Genomic DNA, 21,060 nt, shown 5'->3' with positions numbered 1-21,060 from the left:
GTGCATTTGGATTTTGAAGAGCAGAATTAGATTGTTTTCTTTGGGGGATTGAGGAGCCATAGCACTATTCCAGAGATTATGCGCTACCAGTAACGTTAAACACCCTATATTCCAATTGCCAGATGACGGACCTCAGTGGGGACTTTCTTTTTTGTGGATTGAGTTGAAACTTTTATTTGGAACAATTTACTTAACATTTAATTATTCTGTGCTCTACGGTGAGCACTTATATCAAGGTGTCCATCTAAATCTCCAAAGGAAGATTAAATTCCCAAGGGATCTATTCACTGTAAATGAAGAAGCAGAGTTACTCTGGACTCAGTTTGGCCTCTGTTCAGCAGTGTCCGTTTGGGAGATGCACAAAATTGTCATCTACAACACTTTTATGCGTGCTTAAAGAGTCAGACACCAATGGATCATAGGTTAGACAGTCCACAGTGTCTCAATCTACATCATTATAGTGAATCTTCCATGGTGGGGTCTGTCTGAGTCATGTATTTTAGAGATTTACATAGAAACCCCACTGTAGGCACTCAGCGTAGAATGCAGGATAAGAGCCATATTTTTGGGAGGTAGAAAGAACAGATCAACTGCGTGTAAAGAATGTGTTTTATTTATTTGTTACATTGTTCCTCGGTGTAAGTGATAAGACTACTTCATTCTTCGAGTCGGTGCAATTACAGCGATAGATTTATGTAGTTTTTTTTTAATGTTTGGCTGCTGTCACACACTAAAAGACACTTTTTGCAAATTTTGCAAAACAAGGTTTCTGCTTTGCCATATTTTGAGAGCTATAATTTTTCTATATTTCTGCCAACAGAGTCATGTAAGGTCTTGTTTTTTTCTGGGCGAATTGACGTTTTTATTGGTACCATTTTTGGTCACAATGTTTTTGATTGCTTTCTACTCAAATTTTTGGGAGGCTGAATGAGCAAAAAACAGCAATTCAGGAATTTTTATTTTTTATGGCATTCACCATGTGTTAACACTGATAAGAAAACTTTATTTTCTGGGTCAGTACAATTGCAGTGATGCCGATTTTATTTTTCCGCTGACGGAGCTGGAGTACGGCTTGTTTTTTTTCTGGTCACAATGATCTTTGATTGCTTTCTACTTTGATTTTTCAGAGGCAGAATGAACAAAAACCAGCAATTCAGGAATTTTTATATTTTTATGCCATTCACCGTGTGTTAACAGCGATAGTACAATTGGAGAGATACCATATTTATATCATTTTTTATGTTTTGACGCTTTTACAGAAATCATTTTATTGAAAAAAATATAATTATTTTTGCATTACTGTATTCTAAGAGCTAGAGAGTACAGTAATGCAAAAATAATTATTTTTTTTCTGTTGATGGAGCTGGAGTATGGCTTGTTTTTTGCGGGACCAGATGACATTTTCAGCAATATCGTTTTTATTTACATTCAACTTTTTCATGTTTTTTTCCACTTTTTGATCAGCAGTACCATGAAAAAGCATAGTTTTTTGCCATGTTTTTATTTTTTTACGGTGTTCACTGAAGGGGTTAACTAGTGGGACAGATTTATAGGCCAGGTAGTTCTGGAAGCGGCAATAGTAAATATGTTTACTTTATTTTGTTTTTTACATAAATATGCATATTTATTGGATGTATATTTTTTCATTTTTTTTGTTTTGTTATTAAAAAAGAATATTTTCACAATTTTTTTTTTTACAAAATATTTTTTCTCAGGATGGGACATCATCTTTCCCTGCCCTGATTACTGATCTAATAGTATGCAATGATTTTGCATTGCAGGGTATTAGGTCAGCTCATCGCACACAGGGAGTAGTGTCAGCCATGTTCTGAGCAGGAGCTTATAGGCCACTGTTCCTGGGTGACCCCGTGGCCATCTTTCGACCCGGAGTCACCATGGAGATCATTGGCTAGCACAGATCATGGGCGTTTCTTCAGTTTATCAGCTCTCAGCACTGACACCCGCTTTACATAGCACTGGCACTCGAAGTGAGCCAGCGCGATCATCACCCTATACATTTATGACGGTTTGTGGGAACGCACCTCCCAAAGCCATACTTGTATACTTGTATGGCGGATGTAATGTGGGTGTTAATAGGACTGGAGTGTGGGTTGTGTGTCACACAGGGTGCAACAGCCACTTCTGCTCAAGTGAAAAACAGGACGGCCTCGTAGCTGAGGTTTGAAACTGCTATGAATCTAATATGAATTGTACAGTACAATTAATTGCATACTATAAAATACTTACAATATTTTCTGTTGTCATTTATTAATTGAATGTTGCTAATTTTAGAGCGCTGCATGGTGGTATTTATTATAGCATTGTGTGGCACCACTACCGTGGTTGTAAAAAGGCGAGCATTTTGGTCAAACTGATCACCAAAAAAGAAAAAATGGACCAAGACATAACGTCCACTGGTGTCTAAGGCCATGTTCCCATGCTGTATTATTTTATATTGCATTTTTCTGTGCAGAAAATTAACTGCGTTTAACAGTTCAAACAAAGTGGATAAGATGGCGATTTCATGAGAGCTGATGTTGTGTGACAGTGTGGCTCTGTGCATGCTTTCATCAGATGGAGCAAACTGCTTTGTCTTATTTAACCTGTTCCTCTACCATATGTTTTGCTTTATAGTTACAACTCCAACACAGTTTTATATATATTATTAATGAGGCAAAAACTACTGTTTATAATAAGAACATGTACACTGGAATTACAAATACTAATCAAGTTTCTATTTACTTAACCCCTTTCTGACCTCGGAGGGATAGTACGTCCGAGGTCAGAAGCCCCGCTTTGATGCGGGCTCCCGCGGTGAGCCCGCATCAAAGCTGGGACATGTCCACTGTTTTGAACAGCTGACATGTGCCCGTAATAGGCGCGGGCAGAATCGCGATCTGCCCGTGCCTATTAACTAGTTAAATGCCGCTGTCAAACGCAGACAGCGGCATTTAACCGGCGCTTCCGGCCGGGCGGCCGGAAATGAGCGCATCGCTGACCCCCGTCACATGATTGGGGGTCAGCGATGCTTCTGAATAGTAACCATAGAGGTCCTTGAGACCTCTATGGTTACTGATCCCGGATGGCCCTGTGGCCGGCGCTCACAGCACACCTGCATTTCTGCTACATAGCAGCGAACATCAGATCGCTGCTATATAGCAGAGCCGATCGCGTGGTGCCTGCTTCTAGCCTCCCATGGAGGCTATAAAAGCATTGCAAAAGTAAAAAAAAAGTAAAAAAAAATAAAAAAAATATAAAAGTTTAAATCACCCCCCTTTCGCCCCAATCAAAATAAATAAAAAAAAATATAAAAATCAAACCTACACATATTTGGTATCGCCGAGTTCAGAATCGCCCAATCTATCAATAAAAAAAAGCATTAACCTGATCGCTAAACAGCGTAGCGAGAAAAAAATTAAAAACGCCAGAATTACTTTTTTTGGTCGCCGCAACATTGCATTAAAATGCAATAACGGGCGATCAAAAGAACGTATCTGCACTGAAATGGTATAATTAAAAACGCCAGCTCGGCACGCAAAAAATAAGCCCTCAACCGACCCCAGATCATGAAAAATGGAGACGCTACGAGTATTGGAAAATGGCACAATTTTTTTTTATTTTAGCAAAGTTTGGAATTTTTTTCACCACTTAGATAAAAAATAACCTAGTCATGTTAGGTGTGTATGAACTCGAACTGACCTGGAGAATCATAATGGCAGGTCAGTTTTAGCATTTAGTGAACCTAGCAAAAAAGCCAAGCAAAAAACAAGTGTGGGACTGCACTTTTTTTGCAATTTCACCGCACTTGGAATTTTTTTCCCATTTTCTAATACATGACATGATAAATCCAATGATGTTGTTCAAAAGTACAACTCATCCCGCAAAAAATACGCCCTCACATAGCCAAATTGATGGAAAAATAAAAAAGTTATGGCTCTGGGAAGGAGGGGAGCGAAAAACGAACACGGAAAAACGGAAAATCCCAAGGTCATGAAGGGGTTAAATTCTGTTTTTTTCAACCAAATTTTAGTTATGATCTCTTCCAAATCTGTATACATTTTTCTGTTGTCTTGTTGTATGGTTTAAATAGTCAGACACTATATTTATTTTGTTATATATACACATACATGCGTACATATAAAATTATACACAGAAGGTATTTTACTATGGGGGCAGTAAAGTCACAGTAATCGTTCAGAAGTCGACTTTTTTTTTCTGACACATTCTATATATTTTTTCCCAGTATTCCACTTGTAGATAAGCTGAAGTTTATGATTTATTGATCTTGTAGGGGTTAAAAAACATTATGGCTGCATTACAGGACATAGGACATTTCCCATGTCAAGTACTGCACTTTTAAGTACCGTCTAGCATTCAAGCGTCAAGAGCACTGTGCTTTATACATTTTGTGAAGGGTATGACCCAAAAAGTGGAAGGTAAAGTCTAAGTTTTAAAAAATCTGCAAATTCTCTGTCTCATTAATTTCTGTAGATGTGCTATTTTTATTGCCTCCAAATTATATTAATGGAGGCAGCTCACAGTGGTGGGAACAGTTTAACATTTTTTTTTAATTCTCATATTTTTTGTGATGAACCTTAGGACAACTGAATCATTAACATCATCATATCTAAATTGCAACGGTTTATACCAGAAATTACATGTACCATTTTAAGGGCAACAATAAAAATGTTTTTTACCCTATTTGTTAGACTTTTAGGTTCTGCCTCTTTTTGATGGAGGCCAAACATCTATAATTGAGTGCAGCCACAAATTGTCAATTGGATGAAAGCCTGGACTCCAAATTGGTCACTTAAGGACACCACTATTGTTATTTCAAACCATTCTTTGGAACTATTTTAGGGGGATTGTTGTCTTGGTGGAAAATAAATCTCTCAAATTGCAGTTCTCTTGTACAAATCAATAGAGTTGAAATCTAAATTCTCTTTTATTCATTTTACCCTCAAGCTTTATACGTCTTCTGGGGATTGATGCAAAAGAGCCATGCCTACTGCATTGCATGGCCACCCTCATGCTTTATGGGGTGCTTTTGGCAGCATGCAGTATTTGACTTTCTTCCTCTCAGAATTTTATGGCCAAAATGCTCAGTTTTTAGAGATTTAATCAATGGAAGCTTGTAATAGTTTCAAACTTGTCATATGTCTCTTGGTACCTGTTCCATCCATGCCCTTCTTGGTTAACAGGATTAGTATTAGATTAAGTTAGAAAAGTTAGAAATGTGGTGTTTTACTTTTTTTCTCTGTAATGACAGTAAATGGGCTCTTCCCTGCATTGAGCTACAGAGGTCTGCTGTGTGCGCTGACTGATGAGCTGCCTTCCATTGCCCCCAATACAGGGAAACTAACAATATTCTCTTCTATTTAGAGACCAATTTATACAGACCAACTGGCTACGCTAAAAGACCACCGATCGGTCCTTTAACATAGATTTAAACAGGCAAACCGGGGTAAGTGATGTCACCAAACAATTTTTCACTGTACACCAGCATTTTGTTAATTGATCGGGTGATTGGCACTCTGCAAACACTGAAAGATTATCATGAAATAATTATTCGTAAGAACGCTTGTCCGTGATAATCAGTATAAATGCAGTTTCTGTCCTGTCCAGTGTCCTCACTCACCAAGGTGAGATTTTTACTGGATAAACAGATTTATGGACATTTACAAAGACATGGAAATAGGGAACATCTAATTAGATTACTGAGAGGCAAACAAGATTTATTACCAATAGAACAGTTTATTTCTTCTGTCACCATCCATTTTAATGTGATGCTCCTCCCATTTATAGAAATTGCAAAATGTCCCCTTCACCCAAATAGACGTAGACCACATATTTTCTCTGTAGGCATTTGCGTTTTCTATTTTGACTATAGTTTTGTGGTAGACACCTAGTTGTTTGAAGGGAAACCTTACATCATTAGTAATAGAGGGTATGACTTTGGAATGGAGGGGCACAAAAATTGGAGGAGGTAGTCAATTTTTAAAAATACAGTGAAAAGTCCTCTATAAAGTATAATGCATAAGTTAGCTGTTTAAATGGCATCTTAGGCAGATCATGAACATAAGCTACTAACAACAAGCAAAAATGGATATTGCCTCTAGGTGATCATATGTTGCATAATGAGTGGCAATTGCTTTGTGGACAAAATTTGTGCTGCAAAACACAGTGCATTGCCAATTGCTGCAGTTTTGTGCTAAGTGCAGATGAAACACAAACAACAGGGTAATTTGCAGTAAGCTGTTTGCACTTGAACAGTGCCAAGGAGCAATACCACGGTTATGGTTCATCGCACAAAACCCAAAAAGACAAAAAAGCGTTTCATTATTTTTTTTAATAAACAATAACCATTTTAGATTGTTCTAAAAGGTTTCACTTTTTTTTAAGGCTCTATGGAATCGATTCATCATAGCTTTTGCAGTTTATTTGGTCTAGTTTTATGTATTACTGGGCTGTTTTTATTTGCGCCTCTTTTAGTCTGTTTTTACTTTACTTTTCCAATATGGGCATGGTTTAGGCCAGGGGTAGCTTTTCATATGGCCCGCGGGAAGGTCCCCGGAGTCTGAAATGTCCGGGCGGCAGCCGCACCCTGCCGGCCCTTCAACTCCAAGTACACGGTGCGCAGAGTTCATCATCACAGAACGCTGCCTGCCCTGCACATGAATGGTGTCATCGGGGTGTGCAGGGTTAGTGATGGGGTGGGTGGGGTTAGCGCAGGGATGGGCATGGCTAGCACCAAATGCTTTCCCGTCCCAGAAGAGGAGCTGCTGCCAAAGAGATCTCTGTGCTGGCAGCTCTGTGTCTGCAGGTGATCTGTGTCCCTCAGCTAATCTATGAATCCACTGTGATCTCTGTGCCCCCCTGCTATGTGCCTCAGTATGATCTCTTTGCTCCCCCAACTATAAGCCCACTGTGATTTCTGTGCCTCCCAGCTATGTGCCCCATGTCATCTCTGTGCCCCTCCTGTGATCCCTGTCACCCCAGATTTGTGCCCCCTGTGATTTCTGTGCCCCTCAGTGTTCTCTGTTCCCCCTGAGATCTCTCTGCCCCTGCAGCTATATGCCCCCCTGTGATTTCTGTGCCCTCCAGCTATATGCCCCTGTGATCTCTGTGCCCCCCAGCTATGTGCCCCCTGTGACCTCTGTTCCTCCTGTGATCTCTCTGCCCCTCAGCTATATGCCTCCTGTGATATGTGCCCCCAGCTATGTGCCTCCCTGTGATCTCTGTGGCTCCCAGCTTTGTGCCCCCTGTGATCCCTGTACCCCCTGCTATGTACCCCCTGTGATTTCTGTGCCCTCCAGCTATATGCCCCCCTGTGATCTCTGTGCCCCCAAGCTATGTGCATCCCTGTAATCTCTGTGTCTCCCAGCTTTGTGCCCCCTGTGATCCCTGTGCCCCCTGCTATGTATCCCATGTGATATTTGTGCTCCCATGTGATCTGTGCCCCTTGTTATATCTGTCTCCTCCAGCTATGTGCCCCTCCGTGATCTGTGTCCCCCAGCTATGTGTCCTCCTTTGATCTTTGTGCCCCCCTTGTGATTTCTGTGCCCCCTGTGATCTTCGTGCCACCCCTGGAAAAGCATCTGTGAGAAGCAACATGATCATCATCGCCTAACATCACAGCTGCACCAAATAGAAGCAGCTCCAGCCATCACATTAAGGGTGAGTTACCGTAATTGTTTGACTAAATATACCGGGGTAATTTTCAAGGTGATCATTTTTATGTGACCCCGGATGATTGTAGAAATGTCCAAATGGCCCCTTGGCTGGAAAAAGGTTCCCCACCCCTGGTTTAGGCTTTCAAGATGTTTTCAACCAATTGATCATTGGCAACTTTTGGAAAAGTTGTAACATTTTTGCACAGATGTACTACAGTCAGCGTTGGACTGGAGCACCTTGGGCCCACCAGAGAAAATCATTCTTGGGGCCCACTATGTAGATACATAAAAATACAAGACCACCAATTGTGCGGTAAAACACGCTAATATCAGGGTATAAGGCAGTACACATAATAATTATGTAGCAGGGGTTGGAGTAGCCCCCTCATAGAAAATAAAATAGCCCCCTCATAGAATATAATGTAGCCCCCTCATAGTTATACGAAACAAACTTGGCACTCAATATTTTTGAAGAAGGATAAGGCTGTTTAGCCCCCTCATAGAATATAATGTAGCCTCCATCATAGAAAATAATGTACCCCCTCATAGAATATTATGCAGCCCCCCTCATAGAATATAATGCAGCCTCCCATAGGGTATAATGCAGCATCCCACAAAATATAATGCAACCACTCATAAGGTATAATGCAGCCCCCCATAGAATATAATGTAGCACCCTCATAGGCTATAATGCAGTCCTCCTCATACAGTATAATGCAGCCCCACCACAGAATATTATGTAGCCCCCTCAGAGTTTAATGCAACCCCCTAATAAGGTATAATGCAGCCCCCCATAGGGCATAATTCTGCCCCCTCATATAGTATGATGCAGCCCCTCCAGAATATAATGTAGTCCCATGAGGGAATAATGCTGCACCCACACAGAATATAATGCAGCTCACCCACAGAATATAATGTAGCCCCCTCATAGGGTATAATGCAGACCCCCTCCACCTCCATCATTGTTCTCCCCCTCCACCCCATCATTGTCCTCATCACCAACTTCATCATTGCCTTCTCACCCACCACCCCCATCATTGCCCATTCCACCACCTCAATCATTGCCTCCTCCCTCACCACCACCATTGTCCTTTCCACCATTACCATAATTGTCCTTTACACCACAACCATCATTGGTTTCTCCCCATCACCCCCATCATTGCCCATTCCAACACCTCCATCGTTGCCTCCCACCACCACCACCATCATTGTCCTCATCACCACCTCCATCATTGCCTTCTCACCCACCACCCCATCATTTCTTTCTCCCCCACAACCTCCATCATTGCCCATTCCCCACCTCAATCATTGACTCCTCCTGCACCACCATTGTCCTTTCCAACACTACCATCATTGTCTTTTACACCACAACCATCATTGCTTTCTCCCCCATCACCCCATCATTGCCCATTTCCTTCTCTCCCCCACCCCACCATTTCCCATTCCACCACCTCCATCATTGCCCATTTCAATGCCTCCATCACTGCCTACCCCCACCACCTCCGTCATTGTCCTTTCCACCACAACCATCATTGCTTTCTCTCCCACCACCCCATCATTGCCCATTTCAATAACTCCATCATTGCCTCCCCCACAACCCCATCATTGCCCATCCCACCACCTCCATCATTGCCCATTTCAACACCTCCATCATTGCCTCCCCCCACAACCACCATTGCCTTCTCCCCCACCACCCCCTCATTGCCCATTCCACCACCTCCATCATTGCCCATTTCAACACCTCCATCATTGCCTCTCCCCATCACCTCTATCATTGTCCTTTCCACCACAACCATCATTGCTTTCTTCCCCACCACCCCCATATTGCCCATTTCAACACCCTCATCACTGCCTCCCCACCAGCCCATCATCCTTTCCACCACCATCAACATTGCCTTCTCCTCCACCACCGTCATCACTGCTCTCTCCATCACCCACATCATTGTGAATCTCCAATACACATCTCCAATACACACACACAGCACCGCACCACTCTGTCACACAAGAAACACACACAAAGCACTGAACCGCATTGCATACACACACATGCTGACAGACACACAGCACCACTCACCTCTCCAAACGTTCCCCAGATCTGCTCCACATCCCAGCAGCATCTTCGTCGCTGGCAGCTTTCTGTCTAAAACAGCTGCGTGCTGAATGATGACATCATCTAGCCACACTGTGTCAGACAGGAAGCATCGGGCAACAGGCAGGAAGCAGGGCGGCATCGGATCCCTGCAGCTCCGCTCTGCTGCCAAGCTGCAGTGATCACTCCCTGAGCGCCGATTGCCCTCAGAGTTAGCCGCCCTGCAGGGGCCCAAATGCAGCCACACCAGCTGTACAGGCAGGCAGTGTTAGCTTCAGCCTGCGGCTAACACTGCCCGCTATTAAAGTGAAATGAATGTTCACTCCTCTACACGCTCATGGGGGCATGGAGAAGCGTGAATATTCATTTTTTTTAGCAGGGACAGGCTCCTTTCTCCAGCTGCTGCTAATCTGGCACAGGGTGGGCCCCCTTGACTCACGGCCCCCATAGCTGCTGGGTGTGCCGCAATTAGCAACATGCCACTGGCTAGGGGCCCCTGGAGCAGTGGGGGTCCCTAGGCAGCTGCTGTCCAGTACGCCAGCAGGTGCCAGTGCCTGGGCCCACTGGAGAATCCACTGGTTCTCCGGTGGGCCAGTCAAACCCTGACTACAGTCCTCCCCATGGAGGGATTTTATGTATCCCAGAAATTTTTGCAACATACTGAAAACAGTTAAAGACAAAAAGTTTTTTTTTTTTAGTTTTCATTTACAGTTTACACCATTTTGGAGAATTGGGTTCTAAAAATGGCAACAAATACCGCAAGACAAAAAGAAAAGTGATTTTAAATAAAATAATGGCAAATCGAGGCCCTTGTGTCTAGCAGACTACTTAGCTCAGATGTTGTGTGAATTTTATGGTTTAAGTTAAGTTCTCATTTTTTATTAAGTCTGTCAATCTTACTTAATGTAATACCAATCTTTAAACTAAATAATTTGAAATAATTTTTTAAAGTTCAAAAATATGTCCTTACATACATTTCTTGCGTCTTCCACAGTAGTGTTGTTTAATACTTCTTCCATGTCTTTTGACCATGTGTTGAAGATCTTGATGAGATGGATTTGGATGGAAATGGTAAATCTCATTTTCATGCTCCAGTTCTTGCTGCCTCTCAACTAGAGATACCAAATTTTCTTTATACATTTGTTTGTCTGTCGATCTCTTGTATAGAACATGGGGCTGTTGGCCATTTGAAGTCGAGTAATTGTGCTTAAGTGCAATATGTTCGGGCAGGGGTTTCAAGAAATAATCAGCTTCTTGTGTCCTTATCAAGCCTGACTGGAAACAGAAAACATAATAAATCACAAAAAAATGCACAGGGCAAGTAAGAAATGGTCAAGAAAAATGAAATGAGAACATTTCAAACACTTTTTTTAAAATAAATAATAGAAAAAAAGGCATTTTATAATTTGTCAGTTAGACATGGTGCAATCATGTCATTTGAGTTTCCAGGCATTTAAACATGTTCAATTGAATTTCTCTTCCCGTTATAAATTAAAAATTATGTGCTAAATTGCTTACTATAATGTTTAGCCTTTTTCTGCTTTTTTCTCCTTTAAGCTCCAATCCATGGCAAGAAAAAGGTACTTTTGTGCCCTAAGCATTTAAAACCAATGGCTTCTCCACACACTGGAACCCTGAGCCCCCATATAAAGGAATGGGTCAGAGACTAAGGCAACAAGACCCCTAATGCACCCCCTTCTCCCTCCGATGGCTCGGATAAAAAGTTCTGACAACCACTTGCCACTGAAATTGTTACCTGTTTATCCAAAAAATACCAGCAAAAGTGAAAATAAAAAATGTTTTACTTCAGAGGTGAGGCTTAACAGGGAGTGTGTTTTCATAGTTAGATATGGAATCACTCATTGCTAGAAGATCATTTACACATATCAGGGAAAAATGGCGATATTCATCCCTGACATTCTATATTTTAAATGTCAAGTCCAAGGACAGTAATGGAAACTATATACTTAATAATAATGAGGGCCATTTGGTTTCACTTAAGGTGTTCAGCTTTTAGCGATACTCCAATGGAAGGTAAAATAAAAGGATACAGATGGTGGTTTTTATACCTGTGATGCAACAAATACAGTTTGCAACAAAACTGATGGTGGTTCTTATGTTATATTGCTTTGCTGTATGTATAGTGGTTTTGATGCTGCATTCCTGTACTGATGGTGGTTCTGGTCTTGTAATCCTGTACTGAAGGTGATTCTGGTGATATCTTCATGTAGTGACAGTTGTTCTGGTGCTGTATTCATGTACCATTTATGGTTCTAGTGCAGCATTCATCACCAGAAAAATTATCAGTGCATTAATTCAAAACTAAAATAAATCAGTACATGAATAAATCACCAGAGCAATCAATAGTACGTAAAAAGAGCATAAGAACCATCATCAGTAAATTAATAGGTCACTAGAACCACCATCAGTACATGAATACATCCCCAGAACCACCATCAGTAGACAAATGCATCACTAGAACCACTACCAGTAACCAGTACATTAATGCATTACCAGAACCTCCATGTCATGGTGTGACCTGATTCAACAGGTGGTCCTTCAGGTGACTCAGCATCACTGCAGTAACATCAGATTGCCGGCAGGGTGAAAGAAACTGACATTAACCCCCGATGGTCCAAAAGGAAAAAAGTTTTAAACTGATTTGACCTAGAGCTGCCACAAATCCAAAAATGTATTGTGACACTCCATTAGTACATGAATACATCACAAGAACCACTGTTAATAAATAAATACAACACTGGTACATGAGTACATCACCATAAGCACCACCAGTACAGCAATCAACTGTAATTCAAGTCAGGCATATACATTTGTATCTCATGAATCTACAACTCACAGTATGCCCAATATGCAGTATAATGTTCCGTACAGCCTGAAACAATATGGTTACCACAGCCCCAAATATAAGGTCCCTAACAGCAACCAATACAGTATTGTCACCCTCTTGTTATGTCCCCACAGGCCCTAGGTATAATAGCCTCCATTCATTAGGAAAATAGAATAAAAATAAAAAAGCTGATATACACCTAATCCTGGCTGCTTGTCCAACTCAACTCCATCTATGTTCCCTTCTGGTGCAGCAGTAGCTGTGGACACCACAATGACATCACTGCATCACTATGTCCAACATCCTCTGTGTGCGCCAAAGTTCCCATCACAGCAGAAAGATGATTACAGCTCATTTTCTCCTGTCCCGGGAGGTGTCAACATAATAGTATTCTCATCTGTAATACGCAAATACAATTTGAGTGCGGGAAAGAAGCAATAACTGGGGACTGACACTGCTCCCATGTGCCGGCCATCACTGTGCTGAATGCCAGCAGCTGGAACAAGGTAAGGGGTGGCCACAGGCATTCAGCAATGACAGGTGTTTTTTTACTCTGCCAAATGTGCTTCTTTGGGAAGGCAGGAGATAGCGCCATAGGCAGGAGCCTACCCTGCCTACCCCTTGTACCAGCCCTGCTTCAATCAATGTTGCATCCCCTTATAACTGACTGCAAAACTCCCAATATGTTGGGGAAAACCACTGTTTGGGTGCACAACAAGGGATTGGAAGGGAAGGAGCACAGTTTGACTTTTTTGACACAAAATTGTCTGGAACTGAGAGCGGATGCCAGGTCGCATTTGGAAAGCCCCTGATGTGCCTAAACAGTGGTGACCCCATTTTAGAAACTACACCCCTCAAGGAACTTATCTAGATGTGTGAGGAGCACCTTGAGCACCCAGGTAATTCACAGAAGTTTATAACGTTGAGCCATGAAAATATAGAGCCTCTATGTGATAGAAGAGCAGAATCCCCCCAAGTGACATTTTGGACATTATACCCCCTTTTTGACTCCATGGGTGTTTTCCAGAAAGAAGCAGTAGTGAATGTTGCTGAGAGAAAATTTCAAACTGCTATTGTAGCGCCCAGCAAGATGTAGTGCCCAGCTCATGCTTTTGGTGACATGTACCTGTAAATTAGGTGGTCTGTCGTCGCTACAGTAATACCAACCATGTGGATGCTAAATGTGGTTTAGACACACTGTTGTGCTCAGAAGGGAGAGGGGCATTTGGTTTTGAGGATGCAGAATTTACTGATTATTTTGGGGGGTGACAAGGAGCCATAGCGCTTTTTTAAAGCCTTTGTACTACCAGTAATGTGGAAGCCCCCTATATTTCCATTAACAGATGACAGACCTGAGTGGAGTTTTGCTCTTTTTATCGATTGAGTTGAAGCTTTAATTGGGAACATTTTACATAACGTTTGCGATCACAGTTATCCGGCGCTATATGCTGAGCACTTATATTGAGGTTTCCATCTAAATCTCAGAGTGACGTGAGTGCAAGATAAATGTGAGCTGAGCCATACTGCGATCTTTGCAAGAAAGAATGAAAAAAAAAAAATCAACAGCAGGTGAAGAAATTATTTTATTTATTTTTTACGCCATTCCTCATGCTGCATTAATAGTTTGACAACGCTATTCTTTGGGTCGGTGCGATTACAATGATGACAGATTTATATATATTTTTGTTTGGCTGCTATGACACACTAAATCACACATTTTACTGCACAATGCCATATTTTGAGAGCTACAATTTTACAATATTTTTGCCTACAATGTCATGAGATGCTTTTTTTTTCATTTTTTTATCTATAGCGCATGCGGCGGCTGCTGTCACTGTTATTAGTGGCAGCAGGGGTAGGCTGATGGGAGTAATAGTCCCATCAGCCGCCATCTTCTTCTCTTTTATCACTGAAATATAACTCACAATTCTCCCCCAATCAAGCCGATCGCCGGCAGAGCAGGGGAGAATAATGAGAGCAGTGTTCAGCACCCCGCGCAGGAGAACAGAGCTTACTCTAACGCTTCTTCCCTGGTGCCTTGTAGTACTGATGCAGCACACGCATGCCACACATGTGCCGCAAGTATTACACACAGACACTGACATCTCCGGTACTGGAAATATCAGGACGTGTGAAAGAAGCATCATAGCGGGTTTTCATGTTTGGCTGCAGTCACACACTTAGGCCAGGAGCACACATGCAAGAAATACGACCGAGTCTCGCATGTTAATACCCGGCATTGCCGCCATCACTCAGGAGTGGAGCGTGTGGCTGCATGTATTGCTATGCGGCCGCACGCTCCACTCTTGAGTGACAGCGGCAATGCAGGGTATTAAAACATGTGAGACTTGGCCGTATTTCTTGCATGTGTGATCCCGGCCTAAAAGATGCTTTTTATTTTTGCATCACCACATTTTTCCTTATTTTGGCCCACAGAATCATGTGAGGTCTAGTTTTTTGAGGAACGAGTTGATGTTTTTGGTGGTACCATTTTCAGGCACATGACATTTTTTTATTGCTTTCTATTCTGATTTTTGTGAGGCGGGATGAACAAAAACAATTCATGAATTACTGTTGGGTGGCTGGGTTCCATGTGTGGTAAAATTTATAAGGCAGTTTTATTCTTTGGGTCAGTACGTTTACAGCGATACCTCTTTTATACTTTTTATGTTTTTGGCGCTTTTATACACTAAAAACTTTTAAAGAAAAAATAATTATTTTTGCATCACTTTATTCTGAGAGCTATAACTAATTTATTTTCCAGCTGTTGGAGCTGTATGGCAGCTTGTTTTTGTGTGGTACAAGAAGACGTTTTCAGCAGCACCATGTTTATTTATATCCGTCTTTTTGATCGCGTGTTATTCCACTTTTTGTTCGTCGGTATGATGGTAAAGCATTTTTGCCTTGTTTTCAATTTTTTTTATGGTGTTCACTAAAGGAGTTTATTAGTGGGACAGTTTTATAGGTCAGGTCATGCGGCGATACCAAACATGGGTACTTTTATTGTTTTTGGTTTTTTTTCATTAAAAATTTATTTAGAGATGGAATATATATTAATTTTTTATTATTTTTTATTTTTAACCCCTTCATGACCCAGCCTATTTTGACCTTAATGACCTGGCCATTTTTTGCAATTCTGACCAGTGTCACTTTATGAGGTAATAACTCAGGAACGCTTCAACGGATCCTAGCGGTTCTGAGAATGTTTTTTGTGACATATTGGGCTTCATGATAGTGGTAGATTTAGGTCGATAATTTTTGCGTTTATTTGTGAAAAAAATGGAAATTTGTCAAAAATTTTGAAAATTTTGCAATTTTCAAACTTTGAATTTTTATTCTGATAAACGAGAGAGTTATGTGACACAAAATAGTTAATAAATAACATTAACCACATGTCTACTTTACATCAGCACAATTTTGGAAACAAATTTTTTTTTTTTGCTAGGAAGTTATAAGGGTTAAAATTTGACCACCGATTTCTCATTTTTACAACGAAATTTACAAAACCATTTTTTTTAGGGACCACCTCACATTTGAAGTCAATTTGAGGGGTCTATGTGGCTGAAAATACCCAAAAGTGACAACATTCTAAAAACTGCACCCCTCAAGGTACTGAAAACCACCTTCAAGAAGTTTATTAACCCTTCAGGTGCTTCACAGCAGCAGAAGCAACATGGAAGGAAAAAATGAACATTTAACTTTTTAGTCACAAAAATGATTTTTAGCAACAATTTATTTATTTTCCCAAAGGTAAAAAGAGAAACTGGAGCCCAAATGTTATTGTACAATTTGTTCTGAGTACGCAGATACCCGATATGTGGGGGGGAACCACTGTTTGGGCGCACGACAGGGCTCAGAAGGGAAGGAGCGCCATTTGACTTTTTCAATGAAAAATTGGTTCCAATCTTTAGCGGACACCATGTCGCGTTTGGAAAGCCCCTGTGTGCCTAAACATTGGAGCTCCCACACAAGTGACCCCATTTTGGAAACTAGACCCCCCAAGGAACTTATCTAGATGCATAGTGAGCACTTTGAACCCCCAGGTGCTTCACAAATTGATCCATAAAAATGAAAAAGTACTTTTTTTTCACAAAAAAATTATTTTAGCCTCAATTTTTTCATTTTCACATGGGAACAGGATAAAATGGATCCTAAAATATGTTGGGAAATTTCTCCTGAGTACACTGATACCTCACATGTGGAGGTAAACCACTGTTTGGGCACACGGCAGGGCTCGGAAGGGAAGGAGCGCCATTTGACTTTTGAATGAAAAATTAGCTCCAATCGTTAGCGGACACCATGTCGTCTTTGGAGAGACCCTGTGTGTCTAAACATTGGAGCTCCCCAACATGTGACCCCATTTTGGTAACAAGACCCCCCAAGGAACTTATCTAGATGCATAGTGAGCACTTTGAACCCCCAGGTGCTTCACAAATTGATCCGTAAAAATGAAAAAGTACTTTTTTTTCACCAAAAAATTTTTAGCCTCAATTTGTTCATTTCCACATGGGCAACAGGATAAAATGGATCCTAAAATGTATTGGGCAATTTCTCCTGAGTACACTGATACCTCACATGTGGAGGTAAACCACTGTTTGGGCACACGGCAGGGCTCGGAAGGGAAGGAGCGCCATTTGACTTTTTGAATGAAAAATTAGCTCCAATCGTTAGCAGACACCATGAAGCATTTGGAGAGCCCCTGTGTGCCTAAACATTGGAGCTCCCCCATATGTGACCACATTTTGGACACTAGACCTCCCATTGAACTAATCTAGATGTGCGGTGACTACTTTAAGCCCCCAAGTGCTTCACAGAAGTTTATAACGCAGAAAATAAAAAATATTTTTTCCTTCCTCAAAAATTATTATTTTAGCCCGCAATTTTTTATTTTCACAAGAGTAACAGGAGAAATTGAACCCCAAAACTTGTTGTCCAGTTTGTCCTGAGTACGCTGATACCCCATATGTGGGGGAACAACTGTTTGGGCACACGTCGGGGCTCGGAAGGGAAGTAGTAACGTTTTGGAATGCAGACTTTGATGGAATGGTCTGTTGGCGTCACGTTGCGTTTGCGGAGCCCCTGATGTGCCTAATCAGTAGAAATCCCCCATAAGTGACCCCATTTTGCAAACTAGACCCCCCAAGGAACTTATCTAGATATGTGGTGAGCACTTTGAACCCCAAAGTGCTTCACAGAAGTTTACAACGCAGGGCCGTGAAAATAAAAAATAATTTTTCTTTCCTCAAAAATGATGTTTTAGCAAGCAATTTTTTATTTTCACAAGGGTAACAGGAAAAATTGGACCGCAATAGTTGTTGCCCAGTTTGTCCTGAGTACACTGATACCCCATATGTGGGGGTAAACCACTGTTTGGGCACACGTCGGAGCTTGGAAGGGAAGTAGTGACTTTTGAAATGCGGACTTTGATGGAATGGTCTGCCGGCGTCACATTGCGTTTGCAGAGCCCCTGATGTGCCTAAATAGTAGAAACCCCCCTTAAGTGACCCCATTTTGGAAACTAGACCCCCCAAGGAACTTATCTAGATATTTGGTGAGCACTTTGAACCCCCAAGTGCTTCACAGAAGTTTACAACGCAGAGCCGTGAAAATAAAAAAATCATTTTTCTTTCCTCAAAAATGATGTTTTAGCAAGCAATTTTTTATTTTCACAAGGGTAACAGGAGAAATTGGACCCCAATAGTTGTTGCCCAGTTTGTCCTGAGTATGCTGGTACCCCATATGTGGGGGTAAACCACTGTTTAGGCGCATGTCAGGGCTCGGAAGGGAGGGAGCACCATTTGACTTTTGAATGCAAGATTGGCTGGAATCAATGGTGGCGCCATGTTGCGTTTGGAGACCCCTGATGTGCCTAAACAGTGGAAACCCCTCAATTCTAACCCCAACACACCCCTAACCCTAATCCCAACTCTAGCCATAACCCTAATCACAACCCTAACCCCAACACACCCCTAACCCTAATCCCAACCCTAACCACAACTTTAACCCCAACACACCCCTAACCCTAACCATAACCCAAACCACAAGCCTAATCTTAACCCTATTTCCAACCCTAGCCCTAATTCCAACCCTAACTCTAATTCCAACCCTAACCCTAAGGCTATGTGCCCACGTTGCGGATTTGTGAGATTTTTCCGCACCATTTTTGAAAAATCCGCAGGTAAAAGGCACTGCGTTTTACCTGCGGGTTTACCATGGATTTCCAGTGTTTTTTTGTGCAGATTTCACCTGCGGATTCTTATTTTGGAACAGGTGTAAAACGCTGCGGAATTCGCACGAAGAATTGACATGCTGCGGAAAATACAACGCAGCGTTTCTGCACGGTATTTTCCGCACCATGGGCACAGCGGATTTGGTTTTCCATAGGTTTACATGGTACTGCAAACCTGATGGAACACTGCTACGAATCCGCAGCGGCCAATCCGCTGCGGATCCGCATCCAAATCCGCACCGTGTGCACATAGCCTAAATCTAACCCTAGCTCTAACCCTAACCCTAGCCCTAATCCTAGCCCTAACCCTAACCCTAACCCTAGCCCTAACCCTAGCCCTAACCCTAACTCTAACCCTAACCCTAGTTCTAACCCTAACCCTAGAGGAAAAATAAAAGAAAATATATTTTCTTTATTTTATTAATGTCCCTACCTATGGAGGTGATAAAGGGGGGGTTCATTTACTAATTTTTTTATTTTGATCACTGTGATAGGTTTTATCACAGTGATCAAAATGTACCTGGAACGAATCTGCCGGCCGGCAGATTCGGCGGGCGCACTGCGCATGTGCCGCCATTTTGGAAGATGGCGGCGCCCATGGAGAAGACGGACAGACACCGGGAGGCTCGGTAAGTATGAGTGGGGGGAGATCGGAGCATGGGGGGATCGGAGCACGGGGGGGTGGGATTGGAGCACGGGGGAGCGAACAGGAGGACGGGATAGCGGACAGGACGACGGAGGGGAGCAGAGCACCGGACGGAGGACTGGGGAGGAGATCGGTGGCGGTGGGGGGAGCAGATCAGAGTTTCCAGCCATAGCCGATGATATTGCAGCATCGGCCATGGCTGGATTGTAATATTTCACCAATTTTCATAGGTGAAATATTACAAATCGCTCTGATTGGCTGTTTCACTTTCAACACTATGGGCCAATCATTTTTTTGCAGGCCGATCGCTGGAGTACCTCAAAATGGAATGGCCTGCACTTTTAGACATGAATCCTATAGAAAACCTATGGGATCAGCTGAGTTGCTGTGAAGAAGCTGGTAATTCTGTACCCCAGAACCTCAATGACATGAGAGCCGCCCTTCAAGTAGAGTGGGATGCTATGCCTCAGCAGACAATAATTTAACTTGTGAATAGCATGAAAAGTTCTCGAGCTGTAAATGATGATCAAGGCCACATGACAAGTTATTGAGACATAACCATTTTTTGTGAGGATTGCACCCACCACTGTTTGATTTTGTTTCAGTAAATTGCTTGAGATCAGGAAAACACCATTGAATGCTTCTACTTAAATGCCCTACCTCCATGATAAAGTATCACTGTAGCGTGAACTTTGTTTTCCATAAATTTCACCTGAAAGCCAAATATCGTCAACTTTTTCTGAGTAGTGTATCTGTACTGTGTGGGGACCTGACAGATTCCCTTTAAAGACAATCTAACAAAGTCTAAAAAATAAAAAACTAATTTAGCTGTTGCACGTAAGGATTTATAAGCAGTTAATTACACTTAAAGCAAGATGTTTTGTCCTTTTGTTGACATGGTTACCTTATCAAAATCCCAACCCATTCATGTCATTGTCTAGAATCCCATGCAGGCAATGTACTTTTGCAGGTCAATGCATTATTATGTCATACTTTGCTCATGCGTCCTATTTTAATATACAATGATTAGGCAATCTTTGGCTTTTAATTTTTAGTGAACCACATACAACACAAATAATGTCCCATGAATAATTTTAGTAGGTATTAAATACATACACAGTTATACATGTTTCTTCAATGAATCACCCTGCCTTAACCCGATAAAGTTACATAAAAGAATTGTCAAGGTGTTCCACATGGTTAAAATACAACCATTAACCCCTTAGTGACAGAGCCAATTTGGTACTTAATGACCGAGCCAATTTTTACAATTCTGACCACTGTCACTTTTTGAGGTTATAACTCTGGAACGCTTTAACGGATCCTGCCGATTCTGAGACTGTTTTTTCGTGACATGTTGTACTTCATGATAGTGGTAACATTTCTTCGATATTACTTGCGATTATTTATGAAAAAAATTGAAATATGGTGGAAATTTTTAAAATTTTGCAATTTTCAAATTTTGTATTTTTATGCCCTTAAATCAGAGAGATATGTCACACAAAATAGTTAATAAATAACATTTCCGACATGTCTACTTTACATCAGCACAATTTTGGAAACAAAATTTTTTTT

General features: G+C 41.6%; 1 protein-coding gene across 1 annotated transcript in view; it reads right to left on the bottom strand.

Annotated features, from left to right (window-relative positions):
- Positions 1–21,060, bottom strand: part of ADAMTS16 (ADAM metallopeptidase with thrombospondin type 1 motif 16) — a 370,445-nt gene that overhangs the window by 308,288 nt on the left and 41,097 nt on the right. Inside the window, exon 4 of the mRNA XM_077269610.1 lies at positions 10,737–11,037. Within this exon, the coding sequence (XP_077125725.1) occupies positions 10,737–11,037 (301 nt within the window). The remainder of the gene's footprint in view (positions 1–10,736; positions 11,038–21,060) is intronic.

Source organism: Ranitomeya variabilis, chromosome 6, assembly GCF_051348905.1.
Source record: "Ranitomeya variabilis isolate aRanVar5 chromosome 6, aRanVar5.hap1, whole genome shotgun sequence".
Lineage (NCBI taxonomy): Eukaryota > Metazoa > Chordata > Amphibia > Anura > Dendrobatidae > Ranitomeya > Ranitomeya variabilis.
This window is presented reverse-complemented; position numbering and strand designations above follow the sequence as displayed.